Consider the following 23,619-nt stretch of genomic DNA (forward strand, 5'->3'; position numbering starts at 1 on the left):
TCTATCTTCGGGAAGACATCTAAAGAAAATATATGGTGTTGTACTCTTTTTCCTTCGTTCAGATTTTTTCCACGGAGTTTTACTGTCAAGGTTTTAACGAGGCAGCACTTGAGTCCCGATGAAGTTCACGAACATCAATCTTGCCAAATGGAGATTTTAAAGAATTGATTGTTTGTGCCAATAATCATCTAAGGGAGAGTGTTATAAATATATTATTATTATAGATGATTATTTTATTTAGTTAGATTTGGAAGATTCGTGATCTTTATAAATATGTCAAGATAATATCTGTAAAGATTTGTATTTTGTAATCTTTCCCTATAAATAGGGTGATTGAGTTCAAAAATAATTGCATCTGAGTATTGACTCATATGAATTCTCTTTCTCTCATGAATTCTCTCTACTCATATCTCTATTTCTATTATGATTTATAACAAGAATCATATTTTATAAAAATCATGTAATATATAAACAAGTTTTGGCTTTATTAATGGGAAAATAAAGTAAACATACAAGTGATAAGTCCGATACATTATAATACAAAAATTCAAGGATCTCTAAAGAGTTATCGAGCAATTAAAATTTGTAGAAAAATATTTATGATAGGTTTAAAAAAAATCAGTTGATTAAGAGTTGGCGATTTTTTTTTTCCATCTTTTAAGTAAAAGATTCGAAGATATAATGAATGTCATATTATTAAACATTTATAACATTACTAATATCGTACATAAACAGTCTATGTTACACCGGATGTGTTACACTTTTTACAATAATTTATTTGAATTTAGAACATATTCTTATATAAAATCGATGTAGCATAGACAGAGAAAGTGAGAATAAGTGAATGGCATTTAATTTAAATCCTCAATCACGTAATATGCAATACGATGTATTTCAGCATTTAACCTTGAAAAATTATATGCATAGTCTGGCGTATGAATATTTCTTCACATTCTATTCTTTACTACTTTCTATGTAACCCTTGTTTAGTTGTTTCTCTAACGGTGATCTGATTCAAGTTTGTAAAAAGTAGAAAACATTCAAAAATATATATCAAATATCGAATGTTACTAACAGCTTAGATAATAAAAATTGTACGAACCTAATATTCAGTGTGAAGCTATACTAATTTTGAAAACTATGACAATGCCAAAACTAGTTTTGTTGTCAAAGCATCTATCTATACTTACGAAAATTTTTCATAAAAAACTAAATATACAAGTTCCTCTGTAATGAAGAATGATTCCACACAAAATCTTCTATTAGTTTCAACACCCTTCTTTCGAATGTTTGATCATAGCATGAACATTTTCCTTAAGCTTCTCGATTACCTGAGTTTGGAAAAATAATTGTTTCTTTCATCCAAAGGGTGAATGAATTTGATAATAGGAAGGAACATTGAGATGTGAAAACCATACCGATGTTGATGTTTTTGCCCATTTCAGAACTGAAGCAGCTTCGTCTTTGAGGTGGTTGCAACCTTTATCATCATAAGTTAGAAAATAATCTGAATTTTCAGTGGCTTCTGCCACCCACAAGCCATTGGCTTGATCTTTAGGTCTCTTGATCAGATTACAAAATCCAACCTGCAAACAAGATAAGCTGGAACTTTTGTTCGCACCACTTGTATTTTTCAAACTAATTAAGGAAAACAATGCATGTGACGTATGCTGATTATGATTCGACAAGGCGAAAAAGATGAAGTTTCATCTTGTTAGCTCAAGTTACTGCTTTCTATAGCTGTCATTTTGATTACATCTACAATTCACCAACCAAAAGCAACATATGGCTGAACTTCGAGGATAGCAAGTGGTAAGAGATTAAATGTGAGTTTTATTTGTTCGGCAATAAATCAGCAACGAGTAGATTGCCATAGGCTGTAAGTAAGGATTTTGAAGTTTTATATGCTTACCACAGATCCTGCAACATTTTTGTTGACGGGTGCAAATGACTCACACTCAACATATGGCAAGCTGAAGCTGACAGCGATTAATGCACCTAATGATTCTTTTGGACAAGATTCAGTTGTAGATCCATCAGTCACAAACACCCACTGCTTCTTTTGATGACCTTGTATATACACCTCTCCCACATAAACAACATATGCGGCAATATCAAATTCGCTGTGAAATATGAGAGCAACATTAGCAACAGTATTTATGCAATTTTAGAAGCATCTTTTGCAAATTAGATCAACCTGGAGAGAGAAAGTTGACCCAAATTTGATATTGTTATTGATGAGCGGGGAATGAAGAATGGCCTGCAAGAAACATCCATTAATGTTGCAGTCATTTAATTTATTTCTAAAAAACCACCTGTGCAGCTGCTTACTCAAAATTTTCCATTTTCACAGGAGTCAGGGGTGTCCAAGTGCTAGTTGATCCTCTCGTTTGTAAATAAAGAGTGACTGAATCAGAACTAGTCGGTGCAGCACCTCCCACAGAATATGCTTTGCCCTCGCACAGCTCCTGTTTCTGAACCAGTAAGAAACAAGACACTTGATGCATCAAAATCCATGTAACTAGAAAAGAAACTAGCATGTGAAGAAACACAATGTCCAAGAAAATTGTAAGTAACAAGAAAATTTATGACATGGATAACATATAGATTCACCTGTTTCTCAGTTGGGTACCATATTGTTATCAAGCCTTCACGTGGACGATATTTCTGCTGACAACATTTATCTGTTAACCCAACAACTCTTATCCGCAGAAATGGAGTTACCTCTCTCTCACTAAGCCCAGCAGCCTCCAGAGCTTTCTCAATAGATTTTTCCATGTCTGTCTGTCTAATTGTCTGATACAAAGGAATTGTCGTAAAACTCTTGTACTATGTGTGCTCAATCAAGAAACAAGCATTCACATACCTCGAGCTTAGCTTTGTAAGAAGCAAAAGAACTTAATTGTTTTGAGCTCATCCCTGCCATTAAGATTTCTGGTTCAGCAGATGTCTCAAGTAGCTTCATGATTTTGGCCCCTTCTTCACCATCATGATTGTAATCTATATCAACGTTCGTTTCCCATTTGAATGCAGATACAATCCCTTCCACAACAGCAGATCGCCTAAACTCCCAAAATGGAAAAGAAAAATAAAACTCAATTATCAGGTACTGGATTTTCTTCGACTCAAATTTCTTCAACTCCCAAAACGGAAAAGAAAAAAAAAACAATTATCAGGTACTGGATTTTCTTTAACTCAAATTTTACGCAAGAAAAAGTCATTTGAAATTTATGGGAAAGTAAATTGACAGTGACTGTATAACGGGGTTTAAAAATTCAATATTTAACCAAGGTGCATGACCTTGATTTCTTCTTTAACTTTCTCTTCAACTTCAGGAATCTAATGAGCTAAGTGATCAGGAAGTAACTTTATGATCACAGATTTTAGAACCCAGAATCATAGATGATAGATCATTCCTACCAAGAGCTTGGTATGGAAAGTGTTAGTTTTTTTCAAATTTCTATTTAATCTTTTTTTAGTTAAAGAAAAAAACATGAGAGCAAAGGGGCCAAAATTGGAAGAACCTGATATGGAGCAAAACTTACTGTTTTTTTCCAGTTTGCTAGTTCCAAGGTCCCACATTCACAGGCAAGTAGAATCGCCACAAAGAGATATCTCCCCATTCCTTTTCTATGTTTGAAAATCTCTCCAACTACATTTGTTAATTTCATGATTTCTATAACGTCACTGAAAGCTTCAAGCACTTCAAGTGAACCATAAATTATGTCAGGTTTACCTAATCTAGAGGCACATTAAGACTATTTTGATATTGAAGTTACTAAAACAACGGTTGCATAACGTCTATTAACCAACAAGTCCATACTAAAAGATATATGATGCAAATCCAGTAAGACAAACAAACAGAGCAATAAATAGAATTATAACAGGTTAAAAAGAAGTTTCAATCAGTTTACAATAAAGAATCAAGCATCACCTTTGGTTATATAAATGCATCACTCTAGTTTCCATCCTCTGCGATCTCACGGTGAAATTCCCGTTATTCAACCTGAATGAGATAATTTAGTCAAGCCCAAAATGGACAAAAATCATAACGTGTGACACTTGAGTTACCTTTCCCTGTACAAAATTGGATATATCCTTGTAATCCCAATTAATGTGCTGGGAATTGTCCCTCCTGTACTCTTGATGCATCTAAAAGCTAATGGAGCACCAGCACTTTTACCTATACGCATAGGAAGCCAATTTTGAGGTTTTAGGAGACCACAAATGTGTAGGAAGATATTGTAGAATGTGTGAAATGAAGCACACTCACAGAACCCCAATCGTTCAGCCCAGTGACATCTGTATGTACCATTTAGGTGCAATGATAAAAAAGATGTATGTGATCCCTGAAATCCAAGTTAACTCAAACTAAGAAATGCCAATGAGTACAAAGTTTGGCAAAATGAAATCAGGAAATAACCTCTAAGGGCGAAATAGGCCCAATCCATCCACATAGTTTGGCTCCCCAAATCTTCAGATGACAATACAAACTGTAAGTGTTTAAGAAATTGACAATAATGTCAAACAGTAGAGGAAGCAGACTTAAATTAGTGAAGAAAGATATCATACCCTAAGCTTTTGCCCCAGAAACAACTTCCGAGAAGCAAGTTGCTGGGATAGTGGTTCATCCAAAAGAGCTTTCACAGAATACCTGTTAAACTCTACAGTTACACAGATGGAAATCGACTTTCAGTAAAAGCATTAACGAAAAGAGTTCTTTACCACCCATCAGTTAATTCTATTTTGGCATCTCCACCATTGACATGCCCTTCCAATGCAAGGGATTGAGGCCCAGACTTAGGGTCACCATATTCACAAAGAGAGGTAATGCACAGCACCATCATTGAAGAAGGTGCCACATCTCCATCTAAGATTTTCCTGATTGCAGATCGATGGCCATGGACTGCTTCTCTCTCATATCTATGAATGATTATGCAGTAGGGTATCAATAACTTCCTGAAACCCAAACTTAAAGTAACAATAGGAATCATGCATACCTGTATTTCAATTCTTCAAGCACGTTAGAGACGGTCAAAAACTTTCCCAAGAATTTGCCCGGAAACCTCCTCTCATACGAGGCAAGTTTCCAGACAATCCACTTATAATGATTTGCAACCCACCTAAATGAATAGACATTGAATTGAAAATACAGATCAACAGAGTGGGAGAATGAACCAAAAGAAGCTATTGGAAAACATGAGAATTTATTAGTACACCTCAAGTCAATTCAAAGCATACAATAACAACCTTAAGCTACATAAAGATGGTACCATGAATAGAACAATAATTTCTTCATAGCCAATAAAAAATGTTTGTTTGTGACAGGTATTATATGCATCATGCATGGCCGTATAAAATTATGTTGAAAGAGAACAAGATTACTCTTTAGTCAAGCATGGAGAAGAAGCTCCCGACTTGGACAGCATCAGTTGCAAAGCCTCTGGTCCAATGTCAACAGAAGCTTGTTCACTCTGAAGTTTGTAGCTTTCAGCAGCATTCGGGTTCATTTTCATCACATGTCCTGGTAAATTCTCCAGCTAATTTAACAGAGAGTCATCATGTCAACAAGAAGAGTCATCACTAGAAGTAATGATTATTACATGTAAACAGTACCTTTATTTGAATGGGTGGGAGCAGTGAAATGTACTCCTTCACATATGCTCGTGGAACCTGGCTTGGGTATCGCACAGAAATCTTCTCTTTATAGCAACCTTCTTTAGGAGCTAGTCTAGATAAATCTAACAAAAACATATCATTATGATACATATTATGCCAAGAAAAACTTTATGCTCAAAGCTTGATCCCTTTACCATTAGGAACCGAGGAATTCTTTGTGTTCAAAGGTGTGACAAATGAGCTCCGAGGCTTTTTGAATGGAGATACAGAATTGATGCTTCCATTTCTTCGCTTCTCGCCAAAACATCGCTTATTATCAATATGATTTATGCTGGTGCTGTTTGTAATATCAATCAAGGCCACATTTGATGACCTCTTCAGACGATTGAGTGAATCACTTTCATTTTCGGAAGAATTCACGTTTTCTGATGGCGGCTTACTTTCATGGGGGTTTTGATAGCAAATAAGGCCATTATAAGAGGTACTGGTTGCAGCCTCTGAATCAAATTTCTTAATCAAGTTGTTCCCAGGTTGCTGTAACTTAAACCTACCCATCAACTGCTGGTGGTATGAACTTGATCTAAGAGGAGATGTGAAATTCCTTGAGGAACAGTTGAAATTTTCTGTCGTATTTTTTGAAACAGGTGTGTTCTGATCAATTTTTTTCTTTGCACAACTGACTTTTTTATTGTTAAGAGTAGGAAGCACAGAATTAACTGAGTTTGCTTCATTTAAAAAAGAATCAAACTCCAAATTTCCCAGAAGGCTTCTTGCTCTTTGCAATGCATCATTAGAAACCGATATAGATCTACCACCGGCAGTATGAAATTTGACGGGAGAAGGCTTGCTAGCAGTATTCATGAAGTCTGGAAACTCTTTGAACGCACTCGGGATTGAATAACCGTTGGTACAGCTATTACAGTTTAAGTTAGTGAAATCATCAGTCTTTAAATGAGATATCATTTGCCCATCAATGAGCTCTGTACAAGTCAATTGATTTTTGGTCTGATGAAAGTCATGTAAAGGGTCGTCACCATAATTTTCTTCAACGCCTAATAATGTCTTTGCTCTAAGTAGGCCAGCAGAAGATATGCTGACTGTTTTACCGGAGCCTGTCTGGAACATGGAATTTGAAATGCTACCAGCATCTTCAAACCTATTCTGCATACCAGACTTCAATGGCTTCAACGAGTTCAACTCTAACATTGGTTTTAACGAACCGAAACCATTTTCTCTCCCATTTTGGCCTGCAATAATTTGTTTGATGAAAGAGATGCCGCATCGCTATATGCCTACATCTAGAAATGCTTAGAGATGGTAATACTTCACCAAAGCAATAAGATCTTCAAAGTTCTTTAGCTGTTTCTTGATAGATTCGAGTATCTTATTGTAAAATAGTGTATTGGCAGGTGACATAATCAGATTGTGTTTCACAAAGATCCTTAATCAAATTACATTAGTCCAACAAATTGAGTCCTTGCCTTCATAAGCATCTTGATATTTTTTCAAATTATGACTTTGTCCATCCAAAATGAATGGACATGCACAAAATTGTAGCCCTATAAGCAGATTTTGTATAGACTATCCAAAAGGAGATATAGTGTTCTGAAATTATTCTAACTCATAGTTAAGTTACACAAAAAATATTTATTTGGTCTTTGACACGATAGAGATTGAGAACAGCAAGACAATTTTCTCAAATTAAACTCATATTTAAATGTCGAAAAGTTCAACTTCAGTCATCAGTATTAAGAAAATAACTAAATCTAGAGGATGACATTCCTTCAGAATAAATTATTAAAAGCAAGCCACCTTCAAGCTGGTGCTCTGGACATCAAAAGCATTTTGAACCAAAGAAGTTCTATCAATTTTCTATTATATCCCAAATACATGAATACAGCCACCTAATGCCGAATAAATGTGGACAAACATTTCAAGTGCTTGGGAAAAGTTTACATATTTGTAGGCTAATTTATTTTTATTTTTTTTAAAAAAAAAGAATTAAAATAGACAATCTCTTATCCCCGCTGAGCTGCAGCTAAAGAAGAAAAATACAAGACAATATGAATCAAAATCTCTACCTGCATCAGTGAACACCTCATCATCCACATCACCAAGAACTGAACGTGCTTTTGCAATTGAAGACTGCTTCACCGCAACTGATTTCCCCATTCCAGTTCGAAACATGGGTGAATTATCCACGTTACACTTCTCATTCTCCAGTAACTTTGAACGACCTGCTTTTTTTTGTCGTGGAAAATCCTTTTACATAAATGAGCGTTTATAAATTCAAAAATCCGAATTAACAGACACAGAAATTGCCTTGAATTAAAAGATCTTGCATGGAAGGAAGGCGAGAAGTGTCGACAGTTGGATGAGCTGGGGCATCGATTTGACCTTCTCTCCATAGCTGTTGATCGGATTCTTCCCACCGGAAATGACTCCCGGCGTCTGCGAAAACCTGCCACGTAGACATTTCTCGGGGATTAGCTCCTCTGGTCAAGTTTTGCGTTCCCGGAGAAACCATTGTTGGAGTTCAGATTCGGCATTTTAACAAAGCGGGAATTTCGACTTCTTTTTTGAATTAGCGCCAGTCATATGGTAAATCGGTTTTTGTAGGTTTGGGCCTCCACAATTGGGCCCAGATACATTGGGCCTATTTCATTCATACTCGGTCCACTTAAAGACTTATTGAAACTTTAATTTAAGTATTTAACCCCTTCAAAAAAAAAAACAGAAGCTGTAATTTAACAAAAAAATATATTTAAATAAATTATGTTTTTTAAATTGTTTTTAGTTTTTTTAAAAAAAAAGAGATACGTGGTTTTATCGTTTAATAAATATTAAAAAACTATTTATATTATTTTTATATAGAAACAAAAGAAGAAATCGAAAAACCAAAATTTTCTAGTTAATCTTTTTGTAAAAACAGTTTTTGTAACCAAAAATTATTCTATACTTCTTATGAAAAAGTTTTTTTTTTTAAAAAAATATATATTTTTAGTCCATTGACTTCTCCAACCAATTAGATTCATATCAGAACGTTATTTTATACAATATACATACATACATTTGTCATTAAAAACTTCGTGTGTAAATTATATTTAGTTCTCATAACTCCATTATTACACATAAAACTCAGGTCTCAGTAGCATCCCAAAATTGCTTTTAAAAAATAAATAAAGTTATTTTAATACATAAATTATTTTATCGAAACAAAGCATGAAATACATAATAATTTGAAAAATAAAAATGATACATCCCACCCCTAAATACAGCTGTAGCACAGGCGAAAGCATGAACATCCACGGATGCAAGTTCAAGCTCGCACAGAGGTGCGGATACTGGTTTTTCCATGGTAAAAACCAAAGTGGGTGATAAGGACAATACAAGGGGTTGGGTGCAACAAAATTAGTAGTAGCCAAGGGACAAGTACGTACCCAAGATTTGGGTATCATGTTTACCGCGATCACATTAGAAAAAGTTCTTTACATAAACACCAGGATTACACACAAATATGGGACGAAGGCAATGACATATAGAGTTAAATGATAAACACATTAGGCGGTCCTGAGGTTGGAGCTAGAGATGGGCCAGAGTTGATTTTAGGCAACCAAAAACACCGGTATTTCCAAGATTGTCATGCTTTGCTCAGCCCAGCTGCAAGGTTTCATGGCGTATACCTTCATGTTTCCAGGGATCTATAATGACAAAGTTTGAAAAGTTGAGGAGACGTATACGTGGGCAGCAACAAACAACATAATATATCCCTTTTTAATTAAACACCATTCTTATATCACCTCTACAGTGGCATAGTCACCAAACAATACATAACCAAGAAAGGAAAAGAAATAAGAACGGATCAGGAGAACTTCGGTGCATATAGGAAAACAAGATGATGGCCATAGCATGAGAATAACTACCAAAACCATTACCGTAAAACATGTCAATTTTGTGAAATTCAAGGTCTCTAACTTGAAAAGAGTGCAAAATTGAATGAGCTAATGAAGTATCAAGGTAGCAGCATAAGGGAGAAAAAACAGGAATGCTTTACGGTGGATGCATAAAACTACTTCATTGATTTGGCATAAATAACACTCGTTTTAACTTCTAGATAGTAGATACAGTGTGTTATGGCAGCGGCTGAGGAAGGGGGGAAAAACTATATTTGGTCAATGATAACGGCTGAACCATGAGTGAGCTGTATCCAAACAAGGAAGATAAGCAATAATCATCGTCTCAAACTAATAGTCACAGAAATTCCAAGAGAAAAAACAGCATTCAGTTGCCAATTAATTTACACCTTCACATTAAATGTAAGTAAAACACACAAAATAACCAGACATTAATTAAAGCTTGATCACATTAAACAGTAAGCCTAAGTATAGTACAAACTGCATATACGATGGTGAAACGCGTAATGGAGCAATTAACCAAAGTTAATAATGACAAATGCAGAAAGATATGACTTCATTTTTAATATAAACACCACCTATGCCAAGTAAGAAGTTTGGCATGGATCCCCAGCAGTAAGTAAAATAAAAGAGGCCAAAAATATATAGTCCCCAGCATGGAGTCAATCTAGTCAAACATTTATTGTACCCTTCAAGTAAGTTTGGCATGGATCTCCGCAGTAAGTAAAATAAAAGAAGTTTGGCATGGATCCCCGGCATGGAGTCAATCTCACGTGTTCAATTACCATAAGTTGCAAGTTTTGATGGTTTAAAAATTAAGAGTTGCACTTAAGCCCCTTATTGTTGGTGAATAAACGTAGACTCAAATAAGTCCCACATAAGAGAGTCAATTTACACCCACATGTCAAACGTACCATTATCAGCAATTCAGAAATTCCTTAAACGCAAAGTTAACTTTATCTAGGCGGCCTCTCACCACCCACTACTCGCACATTGCTATGAAAATCTTCAGCAAAAATGATACACATTCAATTTAAAACCACACATATTCTTTCCTTGGGCTTAACAAACAGTAAGTAATTACACTATGTTCAACTCCTTTCCTGATGTGTTTCGGTGCCATAGCCAAGCACCCTTGCAATTGCAAAGGAGCAATAAAACTACCATATAAAGGACTGAATGGAAAAGGAGCAATAAAACTACCTAAGCTAACAAAAAAAAGGATAGCCGCGACCACCACCAAATTATTCCAAGCCCGCAACTTTGTACCTCAACCTCATGTTATGATTCTCCTGCAAAAAAAGAAAAACATTGTTGAATCAAGAATAATACTCTACTTGATCAAGTTTCGACATTTATTATTTGATCAAGCTTAAAATCTTTATTATCCTCCTCACCTGCTCCAAAACTTTTGCAGAGGTCTGCTCCACCGATCTTGATAACCCGTCAATCTTAGCCAGCATTTTACCGTATAAATCCTCCAACTCGCTAGTGCAGTTTCCTGCCTCTGTGCCCATCAATTTATTGAGCCTGTTAATATCGAAGCCTTCCGCGCACATGTCCAATTGCTTCTGGTTAACCAAATTCCTCTTTGCACTCCCCAAAGTCTGTTCTTTCTCATCTTCTGCCATCGCATCCGAACCCCTGGGTTCGAAATCCATAAAAGGGAAAGGCGCATTTGGGACAAAAGAATCAAATTGAGATCGAAAAGAAGGCCCGATGTTGATAATAGTCAAGCTCTTGGGCTCGAATGAATTGGCCGGAATGCGATACTGAAATGCCTTGTACTCGTGCGTGTGAATCAACTGGTCTTGAAACGGCGTCGTGAGGAGGAGAAAGAGGGATGGGGAGAGGGAGAGAACGGAGTTTTGAGGGGTGAAAGCGAGGGAAGGAGACGAAGAGAGAGTAAGGGTGGTGGTGGACTCTCTGAAAGAAGGGCGGAGAGGGGTTTTGCGGCGAGCGGAGAACCAGCCGAGGAGGGAGGTGGTGGAGGGAGAGGGCGGAGGGAGGGGGAGATGGGAAGGGAGGGAGAGGAAGGAGGTGATGGTGGCAGTGATGATTTGGGTGGCGGCGGAGGTGGATTCATCGGACAGGGGATTGGGAGTGGAGAGGGTTGCGTGGCCGAAGAGGAAGCCGTGGAGGTCTGCCGGGGAGGCGGCGGAGCGGTGGAGAAGTGAGGCTAATGTTGCGCCGGAGATGTTGATTTTGTCGATCGGAACGTCGTCCATTTTTCCAATCGACCCAACGAAAATAAGAAATAAGGCTTTGGTTCAGACAAGGGATAAATAAAATCTTAGAAAGTAAGTGTGAATTTCATACTCATGCTTTATTTTTAACTAGTAAATTTGGAACGTGTAAAGAAATATTTTCTGCTCATTTTCTTAGTATTTCTAATCAATATTGGAGAAAAAAATCATCTGAAAAATTAAAAGTTAAAAATGAAAAATACGATGAAATTGAAAATATGTGAGGATAATTGGAATTAGTGTCTAGTGGGTTAGTTAATTGAGGGCAAAATCTCGGTTCAGTATTAAATGTTTGGACACATTCCCGGTTCAGTCCTAAATATTTGGACGTTCCCGGTTTGGTCCTAAATGTTTCTCAAAAGTTTTCGGTTCAGTCCTAAATGTTTATACGTTCCCGGTATGATCCTAAATGTTTCCCAAAAGTTCCCGGTTCAGTTCTAAAAATTTTTACATTACCGATTTCATGCCAAATATTTCTCAAAAGTTTCCGGTTTGATCATTCCATCTACTTGTGTGTTAAAACTAACACCGCGTAGTGTTATATAATTTATGATTGAGTTTTATATTATTTATTATATATTTAACATTAAACAAATTGTAAATAAAATACAAATTTATTAGAGTTTTTATCCAAATTTAAATCAATTTTACACAATGTTCAAAATAAAAATATTAAATTCATGATGCTTAAAAATAAAAACTTAAATAAAATAAACAAAACTTGAGAAATTAAAATTTAATGATGTTATTTCACATTTTTATTAATTTTGTTATATTCTCTTCATGATGGTTGCACATTTAAAAAAAATTGGAGGTTGGAAAAAGATATATATCTTTTCAAAACTCTTTTTATAATTTAAAAAATTAGTATTTGAGAAAAATTTACTATTAAATAAAACTTAATTTCATATCACTACTTCAACGGTGGTCAAATAATTCATTATATTTTCTCAATTATTAAGCATAAATATTATTCTCTTGAAAAATTTGTTGAAATTTTCAAATATTTTGTGAAATAAATAATACTAGTTATTTGCTAAAACATTTGTTTATTTGTTTGTGATTGATAATGTTTTTAACTATAAGATTGCACGGTTCAATTATTTTTTTATTCTATAATTTTATTTTGTATAATTTATATTTATTTTCATTTGAAAGAAATTTTTGTTCATTTATTATTATTATTATTATTATTATTATTAGCTTCTATTTTATTTAACTTTGTCTTTTGTTTGTAAGTATTTTTTTATTACGCTTTGTTTGTAGATGGAAGGACCAAATCGATAACTTTTGGAAAATATTTAGGACGAAATCTTGAATGTAAAACATTTAGGACTGAACTGAAAACTTTTTAAAATATTTGGGACCAAACCGGGAATATAAAAATATTTAGGACTGAATCGGAAATTTTTGAAAAACATTTGGGACCAAACCGAAAATATTGAAACATTAGGACTGAACTAAAAATGTGTCCAAACATTTAGGATTGAACCGGGATTTTTTCCGTTAATTGATGTAGTTTTGTTTTACAGTTCGTAACGAAAATCAATAAAAGAAAGAAAAAATATAAAATGAATAAAATAAAAGATACTTCTTGTAGAAATAGGAGATAGTGAACTGATTTCGAATAATTAATTTTACAAACATGACATTTTCATAAATTAAGACATTAAAAGTGGGGAGGGAAAAAAAAAAAGAAAGAAAAGTAGGGAGGAAGGAATTGACTACATCCTCCTTAAATTATAGAGATTGTAGAGATACATGTCGTATAGTTAGTGATGATGGTTTGTAAAACCAGGGCCCGGGCTATCAGGGTAGTGTTAAGGACCTGACGTGGTGACCGGGCTAATGGAAGTAATATATGAGCTGCCCTTCCTTAATCAAGATGATCTGCACACCAAGGAAAGGAATAAAAAGCACGTTAGTGGGGCGCCGGAGGAAGTTCCGGCGGGGCCAATCTGATGCTTAAGTTAGACTTAGAAATAGAGTGGGCTTTTTAGAGAAAATGAGTATAGTGCTTTGGAAGTTTAGGTGAACATACCTCTACAAATATCTGTGACCAGGTATTTAAAGGCCTTGGAGTGAGAGTGTCACTCCGCAATTCCAGGGTAGTGGCCACGATCTGGATCGTGGGTGCGGTAGTTGCCCATGTTTGCCTGTCACGTACGATGAACCCGAAAAGCTCGGGTTTATGATAATCGTGGGGATCATGCCCCCAAAACACGGGCTTTATATAAGTCCTGCAAACCTGGTTTCCCGGGCTCCTGAGGCTACTGGGCTGCCTTAATACGGCCCTACCACTCCGGGGCATTCGTGGCCCTGCCCCCTGGCTTACCGGGGCATCACTACTCATCCTAAAAATAGTCGGGCTAGAGTCTTACTCGCTGTCCTGACTTACAGTTCCGCCACCCTTGCTTTAATACAACCCTGTAATCCCTGACTCTTTATGTCCCTGCTCCCCGGGGCATTTCTGGCCCTGCTCCCCTGTCTTGCCGGGGCATCACTACTCATCCCAAAAATAGTCGGGCTAGAGTCTTACTCGCTGTCCTGACTTACAGTCCTGCCCCTGGCTGTTCAAAGCTTTGCTACCCCAGCCTTCTGGGGGTATCGTCCAGTAATATCCAAAAATTCTAGGGCTGACGTTAACCCTAGAATTTGAAAAGACGGGCAGGTGTCAGAGGACGTTACCTGTCCTTTCGACTGCCCGCGTCATCATTACGCTGCCCGGTTCAACTTTCCAAGATCACCCTTACCCTTCGATCATCTTTTCATCTACGGCCAACATTAAAGCTCTTCGCCTATAAAAACAAGGCCCCTTTCTTCACTTTTTCTTTACTTTCCCTATTCACGTATTCCCTCCCTGGTTCTAAGCTTCTCCGGCTCCGGCGACTCCGCGTAGCAAGCTTGCTTTCTTCTGTAAGTTTTCTGTCTATCTTACCTTAAAGTTTCCTTGTCCTTTGAACATGTCAAATTCCACATCTTCAACCTTCGGTGGCCACGTTCGTGGCTCCTCTGATATAGAATCCGAGACCTTACGCCATGATTCTCCCCCTCCTGTCACCTCCCATGTCCAATCCACAGTAGCTCCCTCCTCATCTCGTCCGAAGAAGGCTAAAATCGGGCCTTCTAAGGACAAGGGTAAGGCTAAAATATCCGACTCTGGGTCTCTCCTTCCTTTGCCCAAACCAAACCCCGAAGGTCCCTGGTTCTCCCACTTTACCAGTACCCTCCGCCCAGAAGCCATAGAGGAACTTAGGCTTATGGGTAACATTCCTCCTGCGTACTCTATTCTCATTCCGGGGCCCCTAGGCCGGGCTGACCGGCCGCCCGAGGGGTTCTATACCTTCTTCAGGGAACAACTCAGGAATGGGTTTCGTTTCCCTATTCATCCCTTTTATTACCAAATTGCTTCTTTTTACAAGGTTCCTTTGAACCAATTTCATCCCAATGCCTTCCGTATGATGACTGCCACTTACGTTCTTTTCAAAGCGAACAACTTAGCCATCACCCCTCTCATCTTTCACTACTATTATGCCTGCCGTTTCACGGAGATGGCTTTCTCTTTGAATGCCCGGCAGAATGCCCGATTTCTAGATGATACCCCGTCCTCGTGAAAGGGATGGAAAGAAAGATTCTTTTATATTCAACTCCCTGGTGCCCGAACCAGACCTACCCAATTCTTGACGGCCCTTCCGCTTCAACCCGAGCTCCCTAAAAATTATAAGTTGGAGGAACCCTACCTCCGAACCCAAGAGCTAGTGGAAAACCAGAAGTTTCCTTCAGCCCCTCTCCTGGAGGAAAAAAGTTTGAATGATTACAGGCTGGGTGCCCGGGTAACTGATCCCGTTGACCGGATTATTGATGAATATGATGAGTCGGCCCCAGTCCCTGGTATGCTTTACTGTTACCATGTATTTGCTTCTCTTACATGTTGTTTCTAATGTACCGATTTTTATCATTTTTGCGCAGCATCCCCAGCCCCGACTAAGAAGAAAAAATCTCGACTGATGAAGCAGGCCTTTGCTCAAAAACGGGCAGCCGAGAAGGCAGCTGCCCGGGAAAAGGAAGAAGCCAGGGCTGCAGAGGCAGCTAGAAAGACCCGAGTCCTTCAACTAGCGGAGGAATGCAGGGCTCAACAAGCCATAGGTGAGGAGGCTGCCACTGCAGTGGTCATCCCCGAGGTCTCCGCTCCTTCACCTTCTGTTGTTCCCCTGCCAGTTCCATCTGTGGAGGCAGGGTGGACGAATGATCAGGCTCCTTCTGCTGTCGGTCCCTCCTCTCCTTTGACGCGGAAGAGGAAAGCCATAGAGGAGCCAGAAATAGTCATTCTTAGTGACCCAGAAGAGGTGGCTCCTTCCTCTCCCTTTTTCCCCCCGTTGGCCCCCTTTTACCAGGCTGCCCAGGGATCTAGTCCCTTCGGTGCGAGGGAAAATATATTCCAAGCCGGGGCCTCTGGCCGGGGAGTGCGGATGCTGAAGGACCTCTTGACTTCTGCGGAGCAGCTCCACCTCTATAACCAAAAATCGAACGTGAAGTATTTCGAGGGCACCAACCGGGTTATATCCGTAAGTTTACTTCTCCTAGTCTCGAACGTGTTCTGTTTTATATTTCTAATACCTCTGCTTTCAGGGACTGCATATGCTGGTGGACAGCTATGAAGATGCGACCAAATTTGGTCGGATTGAGACTGATCGGGCACACGTAGAAACTGAGAAGTCTCGGGCTGCCGCGGAGTTGATCAAAAAACTGGAACAAGACTTGATGATGGCACAACAAAGTCATGATCAAGTGGCGTCTAGTCTCCGTTCAGCCCTGAGGCAGCCGAGCAAGGTCTTCACTCTGCTCAGCTAGACCGTGCCCGCTCTGAAGCTGATCTAGGGCAGGCTCGAGATGCTCTAGCCACCACTACGGATGAGTTGAGGGCGGCTGAAAACCGAGCTGCAGAGGCTCAAGCTGAAGCGGCCAGTGCGAGGGATAAAGCGGAGAAAGCAGTGTCAGCTCTGGAAACTCGCCTGAAGTCAGAGGAAGAGCTCAAAGCAACTTTCCTATCTTCTGCTGAGTTTCAAGAGACAGTGGTGGATAGATCGTACACCTTTTTCCAGGTCGGATTTTACAAATGCCGAGATCAATTCGAGGAAGCTGGCCTATGGTCTTCTGACAAGAGATATTTTTCCGACTTGGATAAGGCCATCGACTCCCTCCCCGCCACCCAAGGAGCTGAAAATGCGAAGGCTGCCCCGAGTCAGACAACTGCAGATGTCGGTCCCTCTAATAACCCCGCACTTTGAATTATTATTTGTAATTGGGCCGTAGGAGCCCCTCCTCTCATAATCTGTTGTCAATGTAACTCCTCTGTTCTTGTTATTCATTATTTAATGCCTGATATATATAAATAAAAGAGTAGGTAATGCCAAGGGCTTATATATGCCTTGGGCTTATGATAGTTGCCGGGGCCTGGAACCTCCCGGGCTTATATAATGCCAAGGGCTTATATATGCCTTAGGCTTATGATGGGTGCCGGGGCCTGGAACCTCCCGGGCTTATATAATGCCAAGGGCTTATATATGTCTTGGGCTTATGATGGATGCCGGGGCCTGGAACCTCCCGCGCTTATATAATGTCAAGGGCTTATATATGCCTTGGGCTTATGATGGGTGCCGGGGCCTGGAACCTCCCGGGCTTATATAATACCAAGGGCTTATATATGCCTTGGGCTTATGATGGATGCCGGGGCCTGGAACCTCCCGGGCTTATATAATGCCAAGGGCTTATTTATATATGCCTTGGGCTTATGATGGGTGCCGGGGCCTGGAACCTCCCGGGCTTATATAATGCCAAGGGCTTATATATGCCTTGGGCTTATGATGGGTGCCGGGGCCTGGAACCTCCCCGGCTTATATAATGTCAAGGGCTTATATATGCCTTGGGCTTATGATGGATGCCGGGGCCTGGAACCTCCCGGGCTTATATAATGCCAAGGGCTTATATATGCCTTGGGCTTATGATGGGTGCCGGGGCCTGGAGTCTCCCGGGCTTATATAATGCCAAGGGCTTATATATGCCTTGGGCTTATGATGGATGCCGGGGCCTGAAACCTTCCGGGCTTATATAATGCCAATCCTTCTTTCATGATAAAACTCCTTCATTAATAAAACATTAAATACAAATCATTACACAAAATACTTCTTCAAATGTAAAGCATTCCATGGTCGCTTGAGGGGCCGTCCCTGGCCATCTTGTAGGTACCAAGTATTAGCACCGACTTTTCTGATAAGCTTATATGGTCCCTCCCATTGGGCATCTAGCTTCCCTACTTCCCCTGCTGGATTAACTCTTTTCAACACAAATTCTCACTCTTGGAATTCCCGAGGCCTGACCTTCTGATTATAGGCTCTCATCACCCGAGCTCTGTAGGCCTCCATTCTACGAGCCGCCTTCTCTCTTCGTTCTTCAATGAGATCCAATTCTTGTGCCCGGGCTCCTTCGTCTGTGTCCTCATATGCTTTAATCCGAGCTGAAGGCTGTCCGATCTCTACAGGCAAAATAGCCTCCGACCCATATACCAGGCTAAAAGGTGATTCTTGTGTTGCAGTGTGTGGAGTGGTGCGATAGGCCCATAACACACTCGGGATCTCTTCAACCCAATCTTTCCCCATTCCATGCAATCGCGTCTGTAAAGATCGAACAATAGTACGATTGGTTACCTCTGTTTGGCCATTAGTTTGAGGATAGGCGACCGAGGTGAAAACCTGCTTAATGCCCATCTCGGCACACCAGTCTGCCAATTTTTGGCCCTGAAATTGCCTGCCATTATCCGAGACCAGCTTTCTCGGTAGCCCAAATCGACATACTATGCTTTTCCATAAAAACTTCATCACCTCGGCCTCTGTTATTTTCGCCAAAGGCTCTGCCTCCACCCACTTGGAAAAATAATCAACAGCTACCAACAAGAACTTCTTCTGTGCCCGGGCTAGTGGAAAAGGTCCCACTATGTCCAGACCTCATTGATCAAAGGGGCAGGATGCCCATATCGGATTCAAATTGCTTGCCGGGCTATGCTGTATATTTCCGAACCTCTGACATCCTTCACAAGATCGGGAAATCTTGGATGCGTCTGCCTGCATAGTGGGCCACCAGTATCCTGACAGCAACACCCTTCGGACCAGACTCATAGACCCTCCATGGTTTCCACAACATCCCTCATGCACTTCCCGCAAGACATATTCGGTTTCTCCTTCCCCCAAACATTTGAGCAAAGGGCCCTGGTAGGAATGCCTATACAGGCTTCCTCCCAAGATAGCAAACCTGGCTGCCTGTCTTCGTATGATCCGGGCTCGTCCTTTGTCCTCCGGGAGGTTCCCCTGAGTTAGGTACTTGACAATCGGGGCCTTCCATGTGTTTACTTGGAGGACCGGCTCCCAGGCTTCTATGGCAGCCACCGTTTCCCTTTGCATAAGGGATTCTCTACTATCACCTTCCCCCGCGGCCGCTCTTTTAGCCAAGGCATCTGCTTCCATATTTTCTTCCCGGGGTATCTGCTCTATACTCCAAGTGTTGAAACTGGCCCCGAGCTCTTCAATCATCTTACAATATTTTATCAATTTCTCCTCTCGAGTACAGAAGGTTTTGTTTACTTGTTGAACAACCAACTGAGAGTCAGAATAAATTATGATATGACTTACCCCGACATCCCGAGCTCGTTGCATCCCAGCTATCACAGCCTCGTATTCAGCTTCGTTGTTGGAGGCCTGGAAGTCTAGCTTCACAGCTATCTCAATCTTCTCTTAGGAAGGTGAGATCAGGATGATCCCCACACTACTGCCTCCAGCACCACTTGCTCCATCTACAAAAACCCTCCATACTTCCTCTCGGCCAAAAACGGCCACCTCTGTCAAAAAATAAGATAAAGCCTGGGCTTTGATGGCCTTACGTGGCTGGTACTCAATATCATATTCTCCTAATTCCACCGACCATTTCACGAGTCTTCCCGAGGCATCTGGATGAGTCATAATGCGCCCCAGGAGGCTATTAGTAAGAACAGTTACCGGGTGAGACAAGAAATAAGGTCTCAATTTTCGGGCCGTTATTACTAGAGCCAAGGCCATCTTCTCAATTTCCGTATATCTAACTTCCGCCCTCTTCAAAGCATGGCTGACGTAGTACACAGGCCTCTGATCTCCCTTTTCCTCTTTTATCAAGACAGTGCTGACCGCCTTTTCTGTAGTGGATAGATATATCCACAATCGTTCCTCTGGTTCCGGCTTAACCAAGATAGGTAAGCTAGCCAGATGCCCCTTCAACTCCTGAAAGGCCTGCTCGCATTGCTCAGTCCAGTCGAACCTCTGGGCTTTACGCAACACTTGGAAAAAATGATAGCTGCGATGAGCTGATCGAGCTATAAACCGGGCCAGGGCTGTAATCCGGCCGGTTAATCGTTGTACCTCCTTAATAGATGTTGGTGAAGGCATTTCCTGCAACAGCTTCACTTTTTCAGGGTTGACTTCTATCCCCCGTTCAGTGACCATGAACCCCAAAAACTTGCCACTTTTCACCCCAAACATACACTTAGCCAGGTTCAATTTGATCCCATATCGCCGAACTGTCGCAAAGGTTTCCTCCAAGTCGGGTAAGAAACTATCCCGGGTCCTGGACTTCACCAATATATCATCCACATATACCTTCACATTTCGACCTACCTGTTCCCGGAACACTCTGTCCATCATCCGCTGATACATAGCTCCTGCATTTTTCAAACCAAATGGCATCACTACGTAGCAGAAAGTACCTCCCGAGGTGACAAAGCTGACTTTGTCTTGATCTTCCAGGGCTAAAGAAATTTGATGATAGCCCTGGTATGCATCCATGAAGCTCAGCAACTCACACCCGGATGTGGAGTCCACCAACTGGTCAATTCGGGGCAAAGGGTAGCAATCTTTGGGACAGGATTTATTTAAACCCCGGAAATCCACACACATTCTCCACTTCCCCGTAGCCTTTGGTACTAGCACTACGTTGGACAACCAAGTAGGAAATTGTATTTCCTTGATGTGCCCGGCCCGCAGTAGCTCTTGAACCTGCTCCGCTATCACCTTATCCTTCTCGGCCCCAAAATGCCTCTTCTTTTGTAGGACAGGTCGGGAACCCGGGCTGATGTTTAGTTTGTGTTCTTCCACCCGAGATGAAACTCCCACCAAATCACCCTGAGCCCAGGCGAACACATCCTTATTCTGAATGAGGCAGCCTCTCAATGCTTCAATCAACCATGCGTCTAAATCCCGAGCTATTTTAACAGACTTCCCTGTTTGCCCGGGCTCTATCTCTACCTCTTCATACTCGCTTTTAGATTCCTCTACAGAACAGACTTCTCTTCCCCCCAAGGCTCCTTCCTTTCCATTCTGTTTTGCCCTCTTGTAGTCTATCTTCACTGTCTCGGCATAGCATTTTTGAGAGGAAGGTTGATCTCCTCGAACTTCTCCGACCTTATCTCCCACTGGGAACTTGATCTTTTGATGGTAAGCTGAGGCTACGGCTTTGAAAGAGTTCATAGCCGGCCTACCCAAGATGACATTATAGGAAGAAGGTGCTTCCACTAATGTGAATCTTGTCATGACCGTCCTCTTCTCATCTCCTGATCCCAAGGTGATAGGCAGCAACATTTCACCTTGGGGTTGGACAGTGTGCCCGGCAAAACCATACAAGGCGGTTTTTACCGGGCTCAACTCATACCCCTGCAAATCCATCTGCTCGAATGCTTCTTGAAAAAGGACATTCACTGAGCTTCCCGAGTCAACGAACACCCTTCGAACATCATAATTGGCGATTCGAGCTTGTATAAGCAAGGCGTCATTATGGGGTAAGTTTACTTCCTCCAGGTCTTGGGGTCCAAATGTGATGATTGGCCCCGCACCCTGCCTTCCTTCCTCCACCCCTAAACTTTCCCTCCGACTCCAGGCCTTCCTAGCCCGGTTGGAATCTCCATCCGTAGATCCTCCCGATATCATGTTAATGATACCTTTGGCCGGCCCATCCCCAGATGTTTTGTCTTTTTTTGCATGATCCATTTCTTGTTTTCCTTTTTCTCGAGAGCTGGTGGCATCCCGGAGAGGAATCGACGTTTGTGACCCCCGAAACCAAGGCACGCTTCGGGGCTTTTTTGGGACCGGCCTACCATCTCTAACATAAGGCAGTTGGTGTCTTTGCTGCAGAGTTCGACACTCACTGGTGTCATGAGTGCACTCTTGATGAAGTGCACAGTACTTCCAGAGCTTCTCCTTAGAAACAGGGGCCTGCGTGTCCACCCTTTCTTCACACATATGAACAGCCTTATCTCGGGTCCCTCGGTACGGAGCATACCGGGACAATCGCCCCATGGGATCATGGTTCTCTCTACTTCTTCCTTGTTCCCGGCCTCCCTCCCGCTGGGCCACCTCCTTTTTCTGCCTCTGAGCTTCTTCCATGTTAATGTATTTTTCAGCCCGAGCCAACAAATCTTCGAAGGTCCGGGGTGCTTTTTTCACTAGTGATTTAAAAAATTCCCCTTCCCGAATACCTTGAGTGAAAGCCGTGATCTTGGTCTCCTGGGCACAAGTCGGGACCTCCAAAGCAATTTTGTTAAACCTTTTGATATAGGTTCGTAAAGACTCCTCTCCTGACTGCTTTGCTTCAAAAAGGCTATAGACAGTTTTCCTATACCTCTTGCTACTGCCGAAGTGCTGCAAAAACACTTGCTTTAATTCTGCAAATGATTGAACACTCTGGGGCTCCAACTTCTCAAACCATCTTTGGGCAGAATCCACCAAAGTGGTTAGGAAGACTTTGCATTTGATCTTATCTCCATAGCAATGTAACATGGCTACATTTTCAAACCGAGCCAGGTGCTCCTCTGGGTCTGTGCTCCCATCGTATTCCCGGATTTTAGCCGACTTGTAATTCAGTGGCAAGGGTTCCTCTATCACCTCCTGTGAAAAAGGGCAACCCGGAATTTTGATAGGGCAAGCTATTTGGGAACCCCCCTCCTCCAACTTCTGTACCTTACTCCTGAGCTCATGCAACTCATCTGCCATGGACGGCTGTATTGAGTGCATCCAAGAGATTTCTTCTTCTTCTCCTTCTTGAACCTGGGCAGTAGGGTTTGGATTACCCTGATTCCCTTCTTCCTCCACTGTTATGTCCTTTGATTGTGGCTGCTTTGCAGCTATAAACGACTTCCGTACCACCTCTTGGACAAATGATTCTAACTTCTCCAAGGGAATGGTAATATTCCGTCCTGGCTGATGGTCTCTAGGTAATGTTTGATCATGAGAAGCCATATCTACGTCTATAGAACAAGCTTTCCCACAGACGGCGCCAATGATGATGGTTTGTAAAACCAGGGCCCGGGCTATCAGGGTAGTGTTGTGGGCCTGACGTGGTGACCGGGCTAATGGAAGTATTATATGAGCTGCCCTTCCTTAATCAAGATGATCTGCACACCAAGGAAGGGAATAAAAAGCACGTTAGTGGGGCGCCGGAGGAAGTTCCGGCAGGGCCACTCCGATGCTTAAGTTAGACTTAGAAATGGAGTGGGCTTTTTAGAGAAAATGAGTATAGTGCTTTGAAAGTTTAGGTGAACATACCTCTACAAATATCTGTGACCAGGTATTTAAAGGCCTTGGAGTGAGAGTGTCACTCCGCAATTCCAGGGTAGTGGCCACGATCTGGATCGTGAGTACGGTAGTTGCCCATGTTTGCCTGTCACGTACGATGAACCCGGAAAGCTCGGGTTGATGATAATCGTGGGGATCATGCCCCCAAAACACGGGCTTTATATAAGTCCTGCAAACCTGGTTTTCCGGGCTCCT

At 41.0% G+C, this 23,619-nt stretch overlaps 3 protein-coding genes across 4 annotated transcripts; all 3 read right to left on the bottom strand.

Annotated features, from left to right (window-relative positions):
- Window positions 1-1,111: 1,111 nt before the first annotated feature.
- Window positions 1,112-8,318, bottom strand: LOC140882575 (protein BREAST CANCER SUSCEPTIBILITY 2 homolog B-like). 2 transcript variants are annotated; one of them, XM_073288652.1, is made up of 19 exons: window positions 7,942-8,318; window positions 7,701-7,856; window positions 5,814-6,866; window positions 5,617-5,741; window positions 5,386-5,540; window positions 5,001-5,123; window positions 4,726-4,923; window positions 4,573-4,654; window positions 4,424-4,474; window positions 4,274-4,349; window positions 4,072-4,183; window positions 3,935-4,006; window positions 2,867-3,062; window positions 2,614-2,796; window positions 2,332-2,474; window positions 2,198-2,260; window positions 1,913-2,123; window positions 1,419-1,586; window positions 1,112-1,331 (listed from the first exon to the last, which is right to left on the bottom strand). In XM_073288652.1, the coding sequence occupies exons 1-19, from the start codon at window positions 8,144-8,146 to the stop codon at window positions 1,269-1,271; spliced, it is 3,435 nt and encodes a 1,144-aa protein (XP_073144753.1). In that variant the 5' UTR covers window positions 8,147-8,318; the 3' UTR covers window positions 1,112-1,268. The 2 variants fall into 2 exon arrangements, with proteins under 2 accessions (XP_073144753.1, XP_073144754.1); XM_073288653.1 differs by lacking the exon at window positions 1,112-1,331 and having other exon boundaries at window positions 1,435-1,602.
- Window positions 8,319-8,648: 330 nt separating this feature from the next.
- LOC140882928 (uncharacterized) lies at window positions 8,649-11,808 on the bottom strand. Its single transcript, XM_073289191.1, has 3 exons — window positions 10,931-11,808; window positions 10,737-10,825; window positions 8,649-9,320 (listed from the first exon to the last, which is right to left on the bottom strand). The coding sequence occupies exons 1-2, from the start codon at window positions 11,759-11,761 to the stop codon at window positions 10,778-10,780; spliced, it is 879 nt and encodes a 292-aa protein (XP_073145292.1). The 5' UTR covers window positions 11,762-11,808; the 3' UTR covers window positions 8,649-9,320; window positions 10,737-10,777.
- A 7,755-nt stretch (window positions 11,809-19,563) lies between these two features.
- Window positions 19,564-23,088, bottom strand: LOC140878091 (uncharacterized). Its single transcript, XM_073281694.1, has one exon. It carries the CDS (start codon window positions 23,086-23,088, stop codon window positions 19,564-19,566), a length of 3,525 nt encoding a protein of 1,174 aa, XP_073137795.1.
- Between the last annotated feature and the right edge of the window lie 531 nt (window positions 23,089-23,619).

Source organism: Henckelia pumila, chromosome 2 (assembly GCF_033568475.1).
Source record: "Henckelia pumila isolate YLH828 chromosome 2, ASM3356847v2, whole genome shotgun sequence".
In the NCBI taxonomy this organism is placed as follows: domain Eukaryota; kingdom Viridiplantae; phylum Streptophyta; class Magnoliopsida; order Lamiales; family Gesneriaceae; genus Henckelia; species Henckelia pumila.